General features: G+C 42.7%; 1 protein-coding gene across 1 annotated transcript in view; it reads right to left on the bottom strand.

The window, feature by feature from the left end:
- Positions 1 to 19244, bottom strand: part of LOC132008356 (exostosin-2) — a 140383-nt gene that overhangs the window by 27361 nt on the left and 93778 nt on the right. The window contains exon 10 of the mRNA XM_059386872.1: positions 10364 to 10530. Coding sequence (XP_059242855.1) covers positions 10364 to 10530 — 167 coding nt within the window. The remainder of the gene's footprint in view (positions 1 to 10363; positions 10531 to 19244) is intronic.

Raw genomic sequence — 19244 nt, 5'->3', positions numbered from 1 at the left:
GAGTGGGGGGGAGATAGGTGATGGGGATATTAAGGAGTGCTCGGTATTTTATGGAAGTGTGGAACGACTGACTATACTATACATCTGAAAATAATATTTCACTGTGTGTTAGCTAACTGGAATTAAAATATAACCTTTAAAATTTTTAAAAATTAAATTAAAAGTGCCAAGATAACTAATCGTATCTAGATGACCTCTCGAGATCATTAAATCTGTAACTGCAGAATGTAAACTCTTTTTAGGTGCACACAGAACATTTACCAAAACGGACCTTTTCACTGGATTGTAGAGGCAGTAAATTTCAAAACAATGAAGCCATATGGATTATCAGGGTAGAATCAAATCAGAAATTAATTGGAAAAAAAAACAATAACTTTAAAAACTGGCAAAAGTAAGCAATATACTTTTATATAACTATGGGTCAAAGAAGATATTACAGTGGAAATTAGAAAATATTTTAAACTTAAGGATAATAAAAATATGACAAATCAAGACTTGGGAATATACCAAAAGCAGTAATTACTAAGAAATTTACAGCTTTAAATGCATACACTGGAAAAATAAATATTGAGATCAATGATCTAAATCATCAAGTTGAAAGACTAGGAAAATAATGACAACTCAAACTCATGAACGTAGAGGAAGAAACTAATCAGGGAAAGTTAATGAAGGACCAAGCAAACTGACAATAATGAAGAATCAACAAGATCATAGGCTGACTCTCTACAAAGATTATGGCACTGCTATACCTCTAACAGCACTGACCAAGACACTGAGTGAAAACAACATGACCAATACCAGGAGTGAAAAAGAGACCATCATTCCAGATCCTCTAGACCTGAAACAACAGTAAGATAATATCCTGACTGACTTTATATCAATACGTTTTATAGCTCAAATGAAATGAAGAGATTCCCTGAAAAACCCAAGATCTCAAAATGAACACGAGAAGAAAAAGGAAGTCTGAATAGTGCCAGAGCCATCAAAGACACTGACTGGGTCTGTGAGGAACGTGCTGGAGTGCTGGCGGAGAGCAAAGGGAACACAGAATCAACGGGCAAGAGTAAAGTTAGAAATTACATCAACTCTGGTCTCACCCCAGGGGACAGGCGCAGAGACTACAGCAGTCTCTTCTGACTCAAGCAAACTCAAGCATCTTTTCCTTGCCCTGTGTGCCTGCCATGTGCTACATGCTGTGTGTGTGTTTCAATTTATTAGTCTCTTGATATATGCATTCCTGTCACAACTTCTTCAGTTTACACAATGTACATAAATTTATACAATTTACTTCTCGGATGTCTATGGTTTATTTATTTTCTTGAATCTGTGAATGCAATGTCCTTTGCCAAATTCTGGAAGTTTTCAGGCATTATTTCTTCAAGTATTTTTTCAGCACCACTTTCTTTCACTTCTCCTTCTGAGACTCTGATGACACAAATGTATCTTTTGTGATTGTCCCACAGATTCTTGAGACTCTGTTCATTTTTTTTTTCAATCTACTTTCTCTCTGTTGTTTGGATTGGATAATTTCTATTGATTCATCCTCAAGTTCATTAATTCTTTCCCATTATCTCCATTCACCCACTGAGCCCATCAGTAAATTTTAAATTTCATTTTCTATAATTTTCAGTTCTGTAATTTCCAGCTGGTTGTCCTTTGTATATGTTTCTTTGCTGAGACTTTCTATTTTCCATTTGTTTCAACGGTGCTCATTAATTGCCTATCAGAGGATCTTTTAGGATCGTGGTTTTAAAACCCTTGTCAAATAATTCCAGCATCTGTGTCATCTTGGTGTTGGCATCTGTGTTTTTTTCCTCACAAAACTGCAATTTTCCAGATTTTTGGTATGACAAGTAATTTTGGATTGTATCTTGAACATTTTGATTATTACATTTGAATAATATGAGACTCCGTTCCTTTTAAATTTCCCTATTTGAGCAGGGAGTTTAGGTTCAAAAATATATGTCCTCACCCACCTTTGTGGGCTGTAGACTGAATAACAATTCAGTTTTCAAAGACTTGGTAGTGCTCTTCTGGTCTACCTACCTTGTGTGGTATCCGGAGGCTAATTTTTGAAACCTGGTTGGTATTCTACACCACTATTTTCTTATTTCTCACAACTTTTGCTGTGTTGATTCTACTTAGTTCCATCCATGGGCTGCTTTGCAAGGAGAGGCTAGAGTGCCCCCCCAGGACTTCAACATGCATTTAAATAATCCCATTCTCAGCTCACTCTCACTCTGGGAAGGATGAGGCTGACTTGCTGCAGGCTGGGGATGGTGGACAGAACACCTGCTCCATAGTCTCTGCACCTGTTCATGCAGGGGGAGGATGGCCAGCAGGGCTCTGCACGACAACCTCCACAGACACAGCACCTACTTGGCAGGGCTATGAATGGTTTTTTCATGGCAACTGCATGGAGCCGAGTGGATACAGTAAAAAGGGCTGCATCACAGGGCTGCCCTCTTCCCAGTCCTCTGGCAAGAGAAAGTGGGTTTTTCTTGTTGTTGTTGTTTTCTGTTTGTTTCTATCTGTTACGTTTTTATCTATATGTTATGGCCTTCCTTGCACTGAGGCTGGGGTTATACAGTAGGATGGTAAGGAGAGAGACAGGGAGAAATGAGAAGAAGGGAAGGAACCAAGGAAACTCATTGCTGGGGCATCCCTCAGGTCCTGAGGGCCCTTGCCAGCCTGACTTCTTTCTCCAGGAATAGGGTAAAATGTGCTTATGCAATCTCATCTAGGATTGGAAGTCTATCATTCATTCACTAAGTTATAGAACACTTAAGTAGACTTGTGACTAAAGAAGGACTTAGTAATTACCTAGAAATTTGATATGAACATTGGGACTTTGTGTCTCCCATTTCTGAGCAAAGAATGAGAGGTCTTTCTATGTGTGAAGGACAGGTCATATTCTTAGTGAAAGAATAAGGTTGTTATTATTGCTCTAAGGAAGTTCAAACATGTGTACAAGGGTGTGCATGGACACTGAGTAAGTAAAGGTGGGTAGGCTGTGCTAGTTAGTAAGCTGTTGTCTTGAAGCCCCAACTCCTCCTAAATTCTGTTTTGTGATCCTGGGGCTGAGACTGCAAAAAATATCTCATTTTTGCCAGGTTCTGTCAGTAGGGGGACACCAGGGAAAGACTGGAGAACTGGAGAAATGAAGAAGGGAATTACTTCCCAGCTTGCCTGCTTTTCCCAGCAGTGTGGCATTTCACCCCAACAGGAGGTGGTTCTAGGTTCTTCCAGCATGCCAGAACCAGTCTCATCTGGACCCTCGGAACTACTAGCAGAAACCAACCAGTGGTCCCCCACGAAGGTCTAAGGCCCACCACTGGGAAAGAGGAAGGACTCTCTTCTAAGCCTGTAGGTTCCAATGACCCCAGCCACTTCCCTCCTTTCCTTTATTCCTTGAGTCCTGCAGTCATCATCTCGTGACACTTTCAGGGTTCCCTTTTGCTCTCTCAAGCTCTCTGATACCTTGTATTAGAAAATTTCATATATTAAGTCCATTCTATTGGAACAACTTTTACGGACTCTATTTTCCTGATATGGATTCTTGTTTGTGAATATGAGAATAATAAGAAAATGTTCAGGTGTTTTTATCTTCACCACAGACAGATTTCAACAATTGGGTTTGAGTGGTACACAGCTAATAATAAGAATAAATAATGATTATTATAATTCCATATAATTGGTTTTCTCTGTAAGCTCAGGTATATAATGACATTTTTATAAGTGACGTGGTACAGTGAAAATACCACTAAAATGAATTTAAGCCGTATGTGCCACCTGCTAACTGGATGGCACTGGGCACATCACTTTTGGGCTTCACGTGGCTTATGGATAGGCCTCACCTGTAACTAAAAGTGAGCAAGATAGAGTATCTCTAATTTTCTTTCCAACCTAAAACTATGACTTTATTCCCAAGAAATCACCAGTAAAACCACCTGGGCCTGGAGTTTTCTTTATAGGAAGATTTTGATAACCTCAGTTTTTTTAATGGAAAATTATATAATTCTATTCAATTTTATGCTAAGTTATAATCTTCAAAAGAATTCTTACTCTCATGTAAATTTTAATAATATTCTCATTATTCTTTTAATGTCTGTAGGATCTATAATAGCAATCCTTCTTTAATTCCTTTTTATTCACAACAATGATAATTTATGTTCTCTTTTTTTGAGGGTTCTGGCTAGGGGTTTTATCAATTTTGTTAATATTTCCCAAAGGTCAATTTTTGGATCTGTTAACTTTCTGTTTTCTACTTCACTGACTTTCTTAGCACTTATCTTTGTTCTTTCCTTTTACTTGCTTTGGGTATAATTTATTCTTCTTTTTCTAAGTCCTTAGAGGAGAACAAACTTTTTAGGTAATTGCTTTTAGACCTTTCTTCTTTCCTAATACAAGCATTTAATGCTATAAGTTTCCTCTAATAACTTTAGTTGCATCCCACAATTTTTTCAGCTTTGAAATTCACTTACAATAAAATCACCAATTTTAAGTATGTTTTGACAACTGTACAGAGTCATAAAAATACCATCACAATCAGAGGCTAGAACATTTCCACTGTCTGAGAAGTTCCTTTCTATTCTTCTGTTGTCAATCCCACACCCTACTCCTGGCAATATAGTTCCTCCTACTCTAGAATTTCATATACATGGACATACACAAGAAGTACTCTTTTGCATCTGCCTTCATTCACTTGGCATAATGATTTTGGATTTTTCCATGTTGCTCCAGATATCAGTAGTTCATTTCTCTTTCTTGCTGAGTAGTATTCCATTGCATACATATTCCACACTTTATTCTTCCATTTACCAGCTGACATATACAGTTCTGGATCTTATGAATAAGGCTATGAATAATGAGTACAAGTTTCTGTGTACAGTTATACATTTTTAACTGCTTTCGGAAGCTGCATCATATGTAAAGTAGATGTCTAGCTGCATGAGAAACTGAATTGTTTTCCAAATCAGTTGTATCATTTCACATTTTTACCAATAACATACAAGAATTCTAGTGGGTCCACAGCCTTATCAACATGTGGTACTGTCAGTTTTTAAAATTTTATTTAGTCATTCTAGGGGGTATGTCTTGGTAACTTTTTGTGCTCTTATTTTAGAATTGCCCTAATGATCATGATGTGGAGAATTTTTTCATATGTCACTTTATCTCTACATATCTTCTTCTGTGAAACTGCTCAAATCTTTTGCCCATTTTTTTTTAAATTAACTTCTTTGTTTTCTTCTTACTGAGTTGGGAGAGTTCTTTACATATTTTGGATACAAGATTTTTTTTTTTAAAGATTTATTTATTTGAGAGAGATAGAGAGAGCGAGGGAAGGGGCAAAGGGAGAGAATCTCAAGCAGATTTCCCACTGAGCAAGAAGCCCAACATGGGGCTCAATCCCAGGACCCTGAGATCATGACCTGAGCTGCAACTAAGAGCTAGACACTCAAGCAACTGACCCAGGGAGGCAGCCCAGCTAAAAGTTCTTTATCACATATATGTTCCAAAAATATTTTTCCCAAAAAAGTGTCTCTGCAAATATTGTTAATTTTGAAGTCCAACTTATCTATTCTTTTATAAGTCATCTACTTGTTTCCTCTTTCAGTATCATTGCTTAGCCTAGACACATTACGGTTTTCTCCTCTGTTTTCTTCAAGAAGTTTTAAAATTTCCATTCTTAGGACCAGTTAAACTTTTATATACAGTTGTGAGGTGAGGGGCATGATTTTTTTTTTTCTTTGACATAAGGCTATCACATTGTTCCAGCATCACTTAGTGAAAAAGACTGTCCCATCTCTATTGAACAGACTTAGGTCCTTTGTTGAAAATCAGTTGACCGTACATGTGTGTTCTATTTCTGGACTCTTTATTCTGTCTCATTGATGTATATGTCTAAGTTGACAACAATACCACAGTGTCTTGATTACTGTAGCTTTACAGTAATTCTTAAAATAAGGGAGTCCTGAAACTTTGCTCTGCTTTCCCAAAATTGCTTTGGCTATTTTTCAGGTTTCAATTTTAGAACAAGCTCGTCAATTTCAATTCAATTGAAAAAAAAAAAAAAAAAAAAAAAGCCTTCTGGGATTTTGAGTGGGACCGCTCCCAATCTGCAGAAGAATATGGGGAGCACTCACACCTTCCTCACAGTTAAGTCTCTGGATGGATTCATATGCTACATCTTTCCATTATGCAGTTGCTCTCCAATTTCTCTCTGCAACATTTTGTGGTTTTCATTGAACATATATGGCACCCATTTCATTCCATTTTTCAAGCATTTCATTTTTTATATGCTTTTGCATGAAGATAATTTTTTATAGCTTTTTGGAAATGTAGCTGACATACAATAAACTGAATCTATCTACAATGCATACTTTTATATGTTTTGACATCTGTATATACCAGTAAAATCATCATTCCGGTTAAGAAAATGAACATATCCATTTCCCCTACAAGGTTTTTTTTTTTTTTTTTGTCCCTTTGTTATTCTTCCCTCTTGCCCTTCACAGCTTTACCCTCCCCACTCCTATGCCAGGCAACCACTGATCTTTCAATCACTAAACATTAGTTTGCATTTTCTAGGATTTTATGTAAATAGAATCATAAAATATGTTTTCATCTTGCTTCAATCACTCAGCATAATTATTTTTAAATACATACATGTTTTTGTACGTCTCTACACCTCATTCATTATTTATTACTGAGTAGTATTCTATTGTATAGATTTATTTATTTATTTATTTATTTGACAAAGAGATCACAAGTAGGCAGAGAGGCAGGCGGGTGGGGGGAAGCAGGCTCCCTGCTGAGGAGACAGCCCAATGCGGGGCTCGATCCCAGGACCCTGAGATGACCTGAGCCAAAGGTAGAGGCTTAACCCAGTGAGCCACCCAGGTGCCCCTCTATTGTATAGACAAACCAGGATTATTCATTTAAATCTGATAGATACTGAGTGTTTTTCCTCCCTTTTCCAGCTACCACAAATAAAAACTGCTACAAATATTGTGTACAAGTATATGTGTATCCATATGCTCTTACTTCTCCAGGGTAAATCTCTATGAGAAGAATGGTAGTGTCACATGGTAGATGTATGCTTAACATTTTTAAACTCTAAACCTGTTTTCTAAGATGGTTGGATCCAGATTATAGACCACAGGAAAGCAGACAGGCAGAAAGGCCAGAATAACTTGTTTCATGTCTTTCACATGCATGCTGGTAATAGAGATTTGTTTATTGATCAAATATTACTGAGTAACTGCTAAAAGGAATGAATGGGGTTGGGCACAGAGGACAGAGCCATGAATAAGCCATGGTTCCTGCCCCTACAGGCTTCCATTCTAGAAGAAAAACAGACACCAAACAATATACTTCATAATTAATTATGTGCTCACAAGAGCTATAGAGTGCTCTGAACCTAACCTAGTCTAGTGACTCTGAAAGTTTCTTTGAGATAATGACGTTCGAGGAGAACGCTGAAGAATGAATAGCAATTCACTAGATAGATATAATCCCAACACACTTGCTAAACACAGGAAAGTGGCTCTGGGTTCCAACACAACTCCCTGAGGACATACATTTTTGTTAACAGATTTATTTATTCACCTAATCAGTCAAGCTTGCTCCCAATCCCCACATGAAATAATCCTAGGCTTTGGCATAAAAAACAGGATTTGGGAACACCATTACCTTCTGTCTTCTGACTCAACACAAAAGTGGGTACCCTCTCTAGAACAGAAATATCCCCTGTGAAGAACGGAAACAACAAACCACCTTCTACCATGAACCAGGGTAGACTCATGAGGGGAATAACAAGACCGAGCCTAGCAGGCGCCACCGTAGCAGCCGCTGACGGGGCGTCGTGTAAAGTGCAGAGCACACTGCCCACCGCGCAGGAGAGGCAGCTCCTGAGTTTTCCTTCTCTGCGGGAGGCACTGTGTAACGTTCTAACGTGCGTGATGACCTAATGCAGTCAGGACCATTACTGCCGTTTCATGTTCAAGTACACTACCGTCCAGAAAGATGAAATAACCTGTCCTTGGCCATTAACTGGTCAGTGAAACGGCAGAAATTTGGGCCCAGAGCCTTTCCAACTCTGCCCATTTTATTAATGACTATGCAAGAAATAACTTCTACAGAATTACCCTAAAGTACCAACAGCAGGGATGCCTGAGAAACCTTAACATCAAGATAATTCCATGAGAGATGACTGATATGCTCGTGGCTCTTCCTGAGAGTTTTATGAACCTGTGGTCTCTGACAGGGTAAAACCCTCCGGGCTGACGGTACGGTGCAGACACAATGGGATCTCCATTCCAACTCTCCCACTCATTAGCTGTGTGACTGCACCTAACCTTGTTTCATCTTAGTGAAGAATGAGAAACAATAATCACGTTGCAGGTTTGGGAGAAGATCGTAAGTCATGTCTGTAAACGTCCAGAATATTCACTGGAATATGGAGGGCAGTTATGAAAATTTTCCTTCTACGGCATCTTGGGAAGATTCCGATTAATGGGGACAAGGCTTTTCCTGCCTGCCACTTCTCTGATATACGGTTATTTCCTTTGAGGTGATGTGGAATCAAACACAGAGCAACAGAGGAAAGAGGGGAAGAGGCCTGAGACAAACCCAAGACTGACAGAAATCCCAGGTTTTAATACACGTGAGATCTCATGATCTCATTTCAAGGTCAAAAGGAATACATTCATTAGGCTACCTTTCTTTCACTAGATTTCATTTAGCCCAACTGAAAACACTGAAGAGGGAGCACTCTGTCTGTCTTGGCTAGATCGTTCCCAATGTTCCCTTTTTCCACTTCCCTTTTGCCACAAAAATAAACATGTAAGTATGGTCTGAAGCCACTATATGCAAGAAAGAGAGAAAACACTGGCAGAAGCAGTGGTCTTTCTGCCAAGAGCTGGCTAGAGAAACAAGTGAGTAATTTGCTTTTTTAAAAAATGGGAATAAGAGTGCTAAAAGTCATCTAATGCCCTACATGTGATTATGTAAAAGACATCTCTGTGAACGAGAATAAACCCAGAAAGATGATACATATTTTATTAGCCACTCACACCTCTCACTGGCCAGTAACTATAGCAACCAAGTGTGTTGCACGTCTGGCTCTTCTACAACAATTTCTTTTACACTCAAATGGAGCTGCATAAAAAAGCACCATTTTTAACTTAAGGGTTAGAAAATAAATTTCTCCTTTTTTTCTGAGCTTTGTTTATTTGAGAGACAGAAAGAGAGTGCACAGGGGGAGGAGCAAAGGGACAGGGAAGACTTTTCCAGCAGGCACCCAGCTGAGCACAGAGCCCAACGCGAGGCGCAAGGCTCGATCCCACAACCCTGAGATCATGACCTGAGCAGAAACCAAGAGCTGGACGCTCAACCAACAAAGCCACCCAGGCGCCCCAGAAAATAAATTTCTGCAATAAATATAGGAATACACAATCCATATTCATTTGGTAAAGTCTGAGTACAAATGGCTTCATCTAATTCAACTTCATGACTTTTTAGAACCTTAAATTCAGCAAACTCTGAGTCAGCGAGAAAAGACCGCTGCCTCCCTCTCACAGGCAGGACGAGGGCAGGGGACAGATCTCACCACTTTCCCTGTGCCGGCTGTGGCTAACTGAGGCCAGCTCTCTGTCTTGCTCGGGTCCGATGTCACTGGCCAACCCCCACCCCTCCCCCCACCCCCCAGCCACAGGCCTCTGCCCGCGCCACCATGCGTCTCCCCGCATCCTCCCTGACATGGAGCTCATCAATTGCAACCGCTTTTCACCAGGCCTCGGCTCTGGCACTTTCCCCTGGGGAGACCTTTACTGGTCTCCATACTTAACCCCTGAACCCAGCCTAATCCATCAGCCGCACAGAATGAACCGTGAGAGAAAATGTTTCTCCCCAAAGACAGGCCGCCAGCCTCTCCACTTAAGCCTCGGAAAGCAGCCGTCCACAGGGTCTGCTTTCTGCGTGTCACATCGCCAGCCCGTGGGCTCACTGATGTTTTATCGCTGCCGCGCCCAGCTGCCCCAGGCCGGGACGCGCTCCTCAAGGGGACATCATTAAGTGCTCATCTGTCACGAGCTAGAGATGCTCTTTGGAAAACATGCCTGGACTCTCCTTGGGAGCCCCCGACCATGGCTGGAGGGCACGGGTGTCATCCCGGAAAAGGGTTCCCCCAAAGTTTTAAGGGACAGCTTCATAGCGCGCACTCCTGCCCCGCTTTTAGACTCCGCTGGGCTTGCGGAATTATGACCTTAGAGACTGAAGCAGAACACTCCGGGTCAGGAAGGACCGGCGACACTGGGCGAGCAGCAGCGGCTGTGAGCATGGACGGCTGAAGCGTCCCTACCTCATAGCCGAACTGCAGCTCGTCCGACGTGAGCATGATGATGTCGTCGTCGATGGCCAGGACCGCCTCCGTCTCGATTTCGTCATAGGGGAAGAAGCGGTTACTCAGCTTGTTTTCGGCTGTCCTCACGACTTTCAGCGGGACCCGGATCTTGGGCCAGAGAGAATCTGGGGCAGGAAAGACAGGCATGGGTGACTCTTCTGTGAGGAGACGATGGGGTAAAAGCACCATAACACGAGACGGAACTTACTTCTGCAGCTGCCATCAAACCTCCACGTACAACCGTCAGAGGGCGAGTCCTCACAAAAGCACGGTTACAAAAACCTGAAGTATTTCTGTCCTCTCCAGGTCCTTGCAACACTTCTAATTCTCAATACTGTCTTAACCAGAGGTACGAATGGCTTCAACTCACAACTGAGAGACGGAGAAGCCAAAAGGACTCGCCCAATATCACAACAACGAGGGATGGAGTCCGCACTATCCCAGTGTCAGGCCCATGGTGTCGTGTCAGAACTTGGCCACCTCCCCAAACTACCTACAGTGAGGGACACCAGAGCTCAAGGCATGCCTCCACCCTGCTGGCAGATACAAAGCACGTACGTGTTCTAGATGTCTGCCCGTGTGCCCCCTCTACCATGCAATTGCCAACAGACACCAAGCTGCTCAAATCCACCCTGCGAAAATGGTTTCCCTGAACGACGTAGGTTTCTTGACGTTATCCCCTGGACAGCCCCTTCCCTCTGATCCACTGGGTTTGGTTTCTCATCCTGAACAATTTACAGAGTAAATATCAAGTTTCTAGGTCTAATTATGTGGGATTTTCTGGTATACTGAAGAAACACCAACCCATGACTTGCCTTACATTTTTTTCCCATTCTACTTTGAAATGATTGAAGCGATTCAACCACAGGTTCCTTATTTTAAAATGTTGCATTTAGCATAGCATGAAATTAGTACCTCTTTGGTGCACTACCCTGTCCATAGGCCTCAGGGCTCTTTACAGAGGGTCCTTTGTTCTTCACACAACATTTGTCAAATGACAAAAGGAAAGCTAGGTATCAGACTGCTTCCAAAAAGCCCATCGTGTAATTGTGGAAAGATCTAGCATGTGTGAGTCTTGAAGCCCCAAATGCCTGTGGCCGTTCCAAGGTCACCATACTGAAGACAAGGATGGCGACGGGGGGTCAGAAGGGCAAAGGCACTGCCCGCGGGTGAAATACCTTCCTTCTGTATGTTGTACAGTGTGTCCGTGGGACACGTTGTGGGGACACCAGCAGGGTCCTGGAAGAAGCCTGTGTAAGACAGGCCCTGTAATTAGGGAAGAAATTCAGTCTTAAATAAGCACAGAGCCTAAAAAAACCAGTCAACTCCAAAAGAAGCATGTTTGGGAAAAAGGACGGAACTGAACACCAAAGAAATGATCCTAGGGGCCTTTGCCTCTTAATCAATAACAGTAGTTAATTATAGTCTCATCCCTGGCCCAGAAGCACATAATCAATAAAGAGCTTTGGAATAAATGGATGGGAACACACTTGAGAGAGTGAAGACCTGCATCCCACTTTACCTGTAGGGTGTCAGCAAGTCCTTCTCACTGTCTTCTAAAAATAAGTAGGGGAGGGAGGACACCTTTACTAAGCAATAGTATATGCCACACACTTCACAGATGCAATGTTATCCAATCCTCCCGAAAACCACCGCAGCAGAAATTATTTACAAAGCAGCAGTTACAAGGCTCAGAGAGATTAAGTAATTTGGCAGGGGTTACAGAGCTACTAAGTGATAAGGTAAGTGATTGAATCTAAGTCTGTGTAGCATCAAAGACCAAACAGAACATGTACCATCTACTGCAGTATGAAAACCTCATGCTTCTCGAGATCTGGGATAAAATAATGAAACTCAATGTGTGTTCTCCAACAATCATCCTTATGCTTGTTGGCTTCCTGCTCCCTCTTCCAGATAAATTAAACCCTTGCCATAAATCTACTGTCCAAATCCTTATGAAACATGACTTTTAATATCTAAAATAGCTCTATCTACTAGACCACCAGTTCTCAAAATTTTGGTGTCAAGATTTCTATATTCTCTTAAAAATTGTTGAGAATTATGGAGGGGATGTATTGCATGGAGCACTGGGTGTGGTGCATAAACAATGAATTTTGGAACACTGAAAAAAATTAAATTAAATTTTAAAAAATTGTTAAGAACCCCAAAGAAGCTTTCTGTCACACTCACACACACACACACACACACACACACACACACACACACACACACAATTAGTATAAGAGATTAAAACTGAGGAAATTTTAAAATAGAAGAATACACAAGTGCACATCCCACTAGCCATTTATCCCATGTCATGCAGCCTCAGAAAAACTCCTCTGCCTCCTTGCAAAAGAATAAAGAACGGGAAATGGAAGTGACTTGGTATTACTATGGAAATAATTTCAACCTCATACATCCCCTGAAAGGCTCTCATGGATGTCCAGGGGTCCCTAGACCACACTCTGAAAGGCTCTGTGTTCCGATTTGGGGATGGTAAGATGGGGAAAGTTCAAACAAGTTGAAAAGGAGTTTGGGAGGAATTCCAAGGACAGTACAGGTACTTGAATCCAGGATTTCCACAGAATGTTTAAGAAGACTAACGGTGCCAGTTGTCCATGCACTGCCTCCCCGCGTCAACGTCACCCTTCACTGCCTGGTTTCTCATGCTGGAACTAGATCCTGTAAACACTTCCCCTCTGCCCACCAGCTTGATGTTAGGCTCTGTCAGTAGAGGGTTCTGGAGGGACACTTTGGAAGGAAGGGGGCTTTTCTTCCTGGTTCGGGCGCGCCTCTTTAACTTGTTGCTCCTTCTGTACTTGACCAGAAGATAAGCATGCAGGGGCACTTCCCTCCAGCAAGCTAAGTGGCATTCCTGGGGACATCTCTGCGACAGGTTCTACAGACACCTCCAAGAGCAACTCGGCTGAGGTCCCCCCCGTGGGTGGTTCCCAGGGAGCTTCACCAAAGCCCGCCATTTCCCAGCAAGTTCAAGAACATACCCAGTGGTTTCCCATTGAATTTCATGGGTACTGAAGGGGTCGGGAAGTTTCTTGTTTGCCAGACTTGGCCTGTGGCACCTCAGCAAACCTCACCGTGCAGTAGGCTACAGTCACATGCTATCAAACAAAGTCGGAGTCTCAGAGCTAGCCGGGGAAGGGACTCTCCCAAATTTGTTTCCTACTTTCTTTACAGTTTTTACCTCTAGTCACCAATTATCTGTTACTAGTTCATCATTCTTTATATTAAACTTCTCCTATTCAAGTTACTGTGTGGTTTCTCTCTCTTACCTGGGCCTTGACTAATACACAGGATATCAAGAGGGCTATCAGATGAAAGGGGAACTATTCTCTCCAACCTCTAAAGTTAGAACCATGACCAACGGCTGGGTGAAAGTTATAGGGCAACCAACTTAGACTTCAAATTGGTAAGAATCTTCTGATGGGGGGCGCCTGGCTGGCTCGGTCAGAGAAGCATGCGACTCTTGATCTCAGAGTCATGAGTTCGAGCCCCACACTGGGTTTAGAGATAAAATAAATGAAGTGGGGTGACTGGGTGGCTCAGTTTCTTGAGTGACTGACTCTTGATTGTGGCTCCGGTCATGATTTCAGGGTTCCAGGATCAAGCACAGGCTCCAAGCTCAGTGTGGAGTCTGCTTGAGGATTCTCTCTCTCTCTCCCTCCCTCTGCCCCTCAACCCTGCTTGCGCACACATTCTCTTTCTCTCTCAAATAAATAAACCTTTGAAAATAAATAAATACATTTAAAAAAGAAACTTCTGATGGAAAAACTGAGATAAAATGAAATGATGAACTGCCTTGAGCAATATAATGTGTGTTTTTACTTGAAATGTACTATTAGGTACTATTAGGTCAGATTTCTACTTGACATCAAATGAGACCAAACAAGATGCCTCTGAGGTCCAGGATTTCGTGAGGCAGTCATCTATCAGAAAGAACAGTCTTCGGGAAGACCTCTGCATCTCAGGTGTAGCCCTTACCAGCCACGGTGTCTTGAACAAGTCAGTCACTTTCAACCTATTCCTTCCACTATAAAGACAGAATAACGACCCTGCCCTCCCACGGCTGACTGTGAGGATGAACAGGAATGCCCCAAGCCGCACAGTGCCTGGCACACAGGAGACATCCACTCATTGTTAGCCCAGACTTCCTCTGAACGTTTGTGTCTATCTACAGAATCAAAGGACTTCTTCTGAGCCTTCAGTGTAAGGGTGGCCAAGTGGGCCATGTAGACCTGGCATATTACTCTGGTAATCCAGTGGCATGCCCTCAGTTTGCACCTTCTGTATCCACTTTTAGATCACCAGGACCCCTACAATAACCCTCCAGAACACACACAATGGAGCGCACAAATGAGACAAAAAGTACACGGAACGTAGCCCGTGCTAATCTCACAAAGTAACAAACAGCTCCTCCTTTTGCAATACGTACAGAAAACAGGCTGGCTGCCTTGGTTAAGAATGAATCACTACCCTGGATGGGATTTGGACTTTCACTTGGCGCGTGGGTACAGCATGCTCTGCCCACAGACGGCTTTCCACAACTGTCCCCTAGCTATCTGAAGAATTACTCGAGACAATATCCACAAAGAACTAACCTGCCCTTGCCCTGTAAAGTCTTTCATGGACAAGTTTGAGGGAATGATGAAGGTCAAAGAGGATGATGTGGGGCGAAGATGGACATGGGACTGCCCGTCCCTGTTCTGAGTCAGGCCCCGGTAGCCAAAAGTCAGCCGGCGCAGAAGCCGTCTCCACCTCCACGGCCAGCTGTCTAGGCACTGTCGTCAGCACAACACAGGCCTCTAAAGAGAACTCCCAGTTTTTTGTTTTCACATTTTCAAATAAAATGGGCCTCCAAGAAAGGGAACTACCATTCTCTCGGGCTTCCGCATGCCTTCTGTGGAGGGAAGAAATAAAAAAATATGCATTATAATTACTCTCTGCCTTCAAGTGGGTAATTCCGATATGGGATGTTGAATGTTTCAAAAGTTAGGACAGAAGCATGAGAAAAATATGGGTGAGAAAAAAAAGAACATTCCCCCCCTCTTCCATTAGTATTTTCAAAAGAACAGATTTACTGTCCCATCTCTCTTTGAGCCTCGGACAAGGACCTAGTTCTTCTACATAAGCCTGAATCAGAGAACAGACAAAGTGTGATGATTTTCTTACCGTTGAGTGGTAATCTAAGTGGGTACAGTGGGCCTTAGTGCAAGGGACACGAGCTTCGGATCCACAGAGACCTGTGCTCATTTCTGGCTCTACACTTGCAGTTTTCCAATTCAGGCAAATCACACAACTAATCTGAGTTTCATTTTTGTAAAACGGGAATAAGAACAGCGTCCTTACAGGTTTGCCAGAAGGACGAGATAATACTCAGCACAGCTCCTGTTCGCGGGATTTAAAAGCTGTTTAATGCACGCCTATAAAAACAGCGTATCATTTTCATCTTCATAAATGGGTTCTTTTAAGTCTTATGGACGTCACTTCTCTCCTGACAGCCTGTAGAGGTGTAGACAGGAGGGTTGAAGAAGGACACAGTTCATACCTAGAGACCTTCGGGCTCTAATTCCATTGCTGAGGCCAAACGGGTCTCTTTTTTCCTTGCTCCTTCTAAATTCTAAGTGAAACTCTAAATTCTAAATGAGTTCAAAGAAAGACAGTGCGGCCTTGTACCTTATGTCTCATCCTGTGAATCTGTGGCGGGCAAAATAAAACTGTCACCTTCCATCCACACAAAGCAGTCTAAAAAACAGGGGTTTTTTAAAACACATTGCTGAATTTATGAAAAACAAACAGCTGAGCCAGGTGACCTGATAACTTCACAGTCAGGAACTTCAGTCTAGCTCGAAGGAGAAAAAGAACTCCTTGTGTTCAGGATTTTTTAAAAAATGTGTATTGATTAACGGTTTTCTCCATGCTGGACGCCAAGAAAGATGCGAGCAAAGAGAATTTCTCCTCCAACTTGGCAAGGGTACTATACAATGATGAGGACAACTGAAGATGACCCCACGCCCAACCTGACAATCTCTGTCACAAATACAACCACAGACCAATGAAATAAATGGTCAGATTCCCTCTCCACCAACCTCAAGCTCACTTCAGGAATGCTCGGGCTGCTTGGTGTACAGCGGGTGCACGTGATCGTAATTCCCCCGCAGTCCCTGAATTCGGCTCAAAAGCAAGGTGGCTGTGGCTTCTACTTCTCTGTTGCCTCCTCTGGCCATCGTGACTCACTCGGCCCGTCCCCTCCTGCCTGCTAACAACTCTGAAAGTCATAATCTGAAGCCGGGGAGCTCCTGAGGTCAATTCAAATTTAACACTGAAATCAGCTAAAACAGAAGGCTGAGTTAAACCTATCTGAAACGTACAATGTAATCGCTTCCTTCACAGGGAGGCCAGGGGCCAAGTCAAACAACCTCTATATCCATCAAGTTTGGAAATTGAAGAGTTGGGGAGGAGGAAGGCAGTGGCTTGCCTTTTTTTTTCTGTCAGAGCTCAAAACCAATGTGACGAAAGCTCACTGGAAATTTCTATTGCCTACTCTAAGTATTTACTTAAAGTTCAAACCCAGCAATTTAGACTTAAATGTAACCAAAAAAAAAAAAGTATTTGGTTGGAGAGTGAAAAAAAAAAAGTTGGTGGGGGGTGTGTGTGGGATTTCTGCCTGCATTAACCCTCCCAGCAGCAGACATGTTCACCACAATATTTATTTTAGTAAATGTACAGAAAGTGAAAAACATCACTTTTGCCTCTAGTATTTCAAAGCCTTGGACTTACTTTTTAAAAAATATATACACTACTAATGCCATACATACAGATTCTGATGGCTTTGCTGGCACGGAGGCCAGAGCTGACAGCCCCATTTACCAACTGAACAAACACCCCCCTGAAGATTAAACATGGTTCGTGCTCTCCCCAAACAACCACCCCGCCAGAGCCCAAGCGGAGACCTAAAAACCACTGCTGGAAAAAAAAATCTGGTTCAGTCTCTAAACGTGTCAAAACTGGGGCCTCATCACTTGAGGGCTCACTTTCCTCCCTAGAGCCAAAAATATTTCAAAAATAAACTAAGCTCCTGGTCATAAAATTAACCGCTACATCTTAGCAGGGTCTACCAAAAATTAAAACTGAACACCCAGCTCCAAAACCGAGGTTTGCGCTCGTGCTTCCTGTCACCCCCATGTCAGCACTTGGACCAAGAAGGCAAAAAAAGATTCCTCCCTTCTTAGCTGTCCCCAATGATACCTGCCCAAAAGAAGGGACTTGAATTCACAATAAACCATTCACCTGAAGCCCAAAGTGGCCAGCCAGGGTTCATAAGGCAGGAGAGGGCCCTTCTGCACGTGGCTCTGCCCCTCTGGGCGGGTGGGCTGCTGATGGGCTCCCTCGGAAAGCGGGCGGACTCCGTGTGCAGGACTGGACGCACCAGTGGGAATGCAGCTCGAAGCAGTAGCCTATTCCAGATCCCAGGAGGGCCACACAGCCTTCCTTCTCAAAATGCGACTCATCCTTTTTAAGCCAGAGACCAACGAGCAGCACCAAGCTGTCCGATCCACTTCCCTCTGGGCAAGACATGGGCCATGGCCCTCTCTGTGCCCCCACCCCCGGCACAGCTCCTGTTTATCTCTGCCTTTCCTTTCCTTCCTGTCCACTTCGTCCTTCTCCCCTGCTCCTTTTTTCCTTCTACCCCTTTCTTTCTCCTTTTTAAAGAGTCAAATAAATGAAACAAACAAACAAAAATCCAGGAAACTAGATGTTGGAGAGAAACAAACTAGGCATGAAAAGATAGTTAATGAGAAAAAGCACTGCTCTCTGGAGTGTAAAACAGGGCCTTCACTTAAAGTAGCTATTTTGTTTACTTAAATGATGGCTCCCTGAATAGAGAGAAAGTGTATGATTCTCTCAAGAGAACAAAATCCCACTAAGGAAGATTTCTTAAATGTCTCAAGAGGAACTAAAGAATTTTCTTGGGGCAAATTCTGATTTGCCTAACAGACAGCAAATGTTCTTCTTGCAGCCTAAACTAGAGATCTACTACTGGTAGTTTCCAAAGTAGACTATCCCGACTTCAGCATTACCAATTAAAAGGGAATAGCCATAAAAAGTGCAGATACTACTGTCAGGCAATAAACTAGACCTTATCGGTGATAGTGGTGCACATTACAAACTTCAAACTCATTCCTTGCTCTAATCCATCAGAAACTTCCTGGCTTTAATAGGCTATAAAGGGCAGGAGCTTTGAAGTCCCTGGGATTAGGATCAGTAATAGACAGACTGAATGAGAAACTAAATGCAGGTGGAACATACTCTATGCGTCCTGAACGAAAAACAAATCCAATTAATCAAACAGTCCTCAGCCCCAGCTGCCGGCACCAGCCAGCAGCGCACAGGGGTGGCCAGTCAAGGGACAAAGCGATTAAGGATGGACCAATGGGAACCTGAGTGAGCGCTCTCTTTAAGGAACTGATTCCAAGCCTGAAGAGGGCATGCTCTGCTGACATTCCCAATGGAAAGTGAAGCCGTCCTTTTTTTTTTTTTTTCTTCCTGAAGCAAAGTGCAGTATCAGAGCCCAGATAAGGAAGGAGAAAACTAATGCCTTTTAAACTGAGTTTTCATGTAAACAGTCAGTTGAGATGGCTGAGAGAAGCTGAGCTCTGTTTTCCCAAGGCTGCTGGCCTTTGATCCAGCTGATTCCTAAGCTCTCAAACACTTGTGGCTACAGCGCATGCCATGGGCTTGGGGTTAAATGGGCCACCCCAGAACAAGAATGAGATGACTGAGAAAACTGGGGTCATGCTGCCTCAGAAATGGCATTGTTGTT

Source organism: Mustela nigripes, unplaced genomic scaffold (genome assembly GCF_022355385.1).
Source record: "Mustela nigripes isolate SB6536 unplaced genomic scaffold, MUSNIG.SB6536 HiC_scaffold_148, whole genome shotgun sequence".
Taxonomy (NCBI): domain Eukaryota; kingdom Metazoa; phylum Chordata; class Mammalia; order Carnivora; family Mustelidae; genus Mustela; species Mustela nigripes.
Note: the sequence above shows the minus strand (reverse complement) of the source record. Positions and strands in the feature narration are given on the sequence as shown.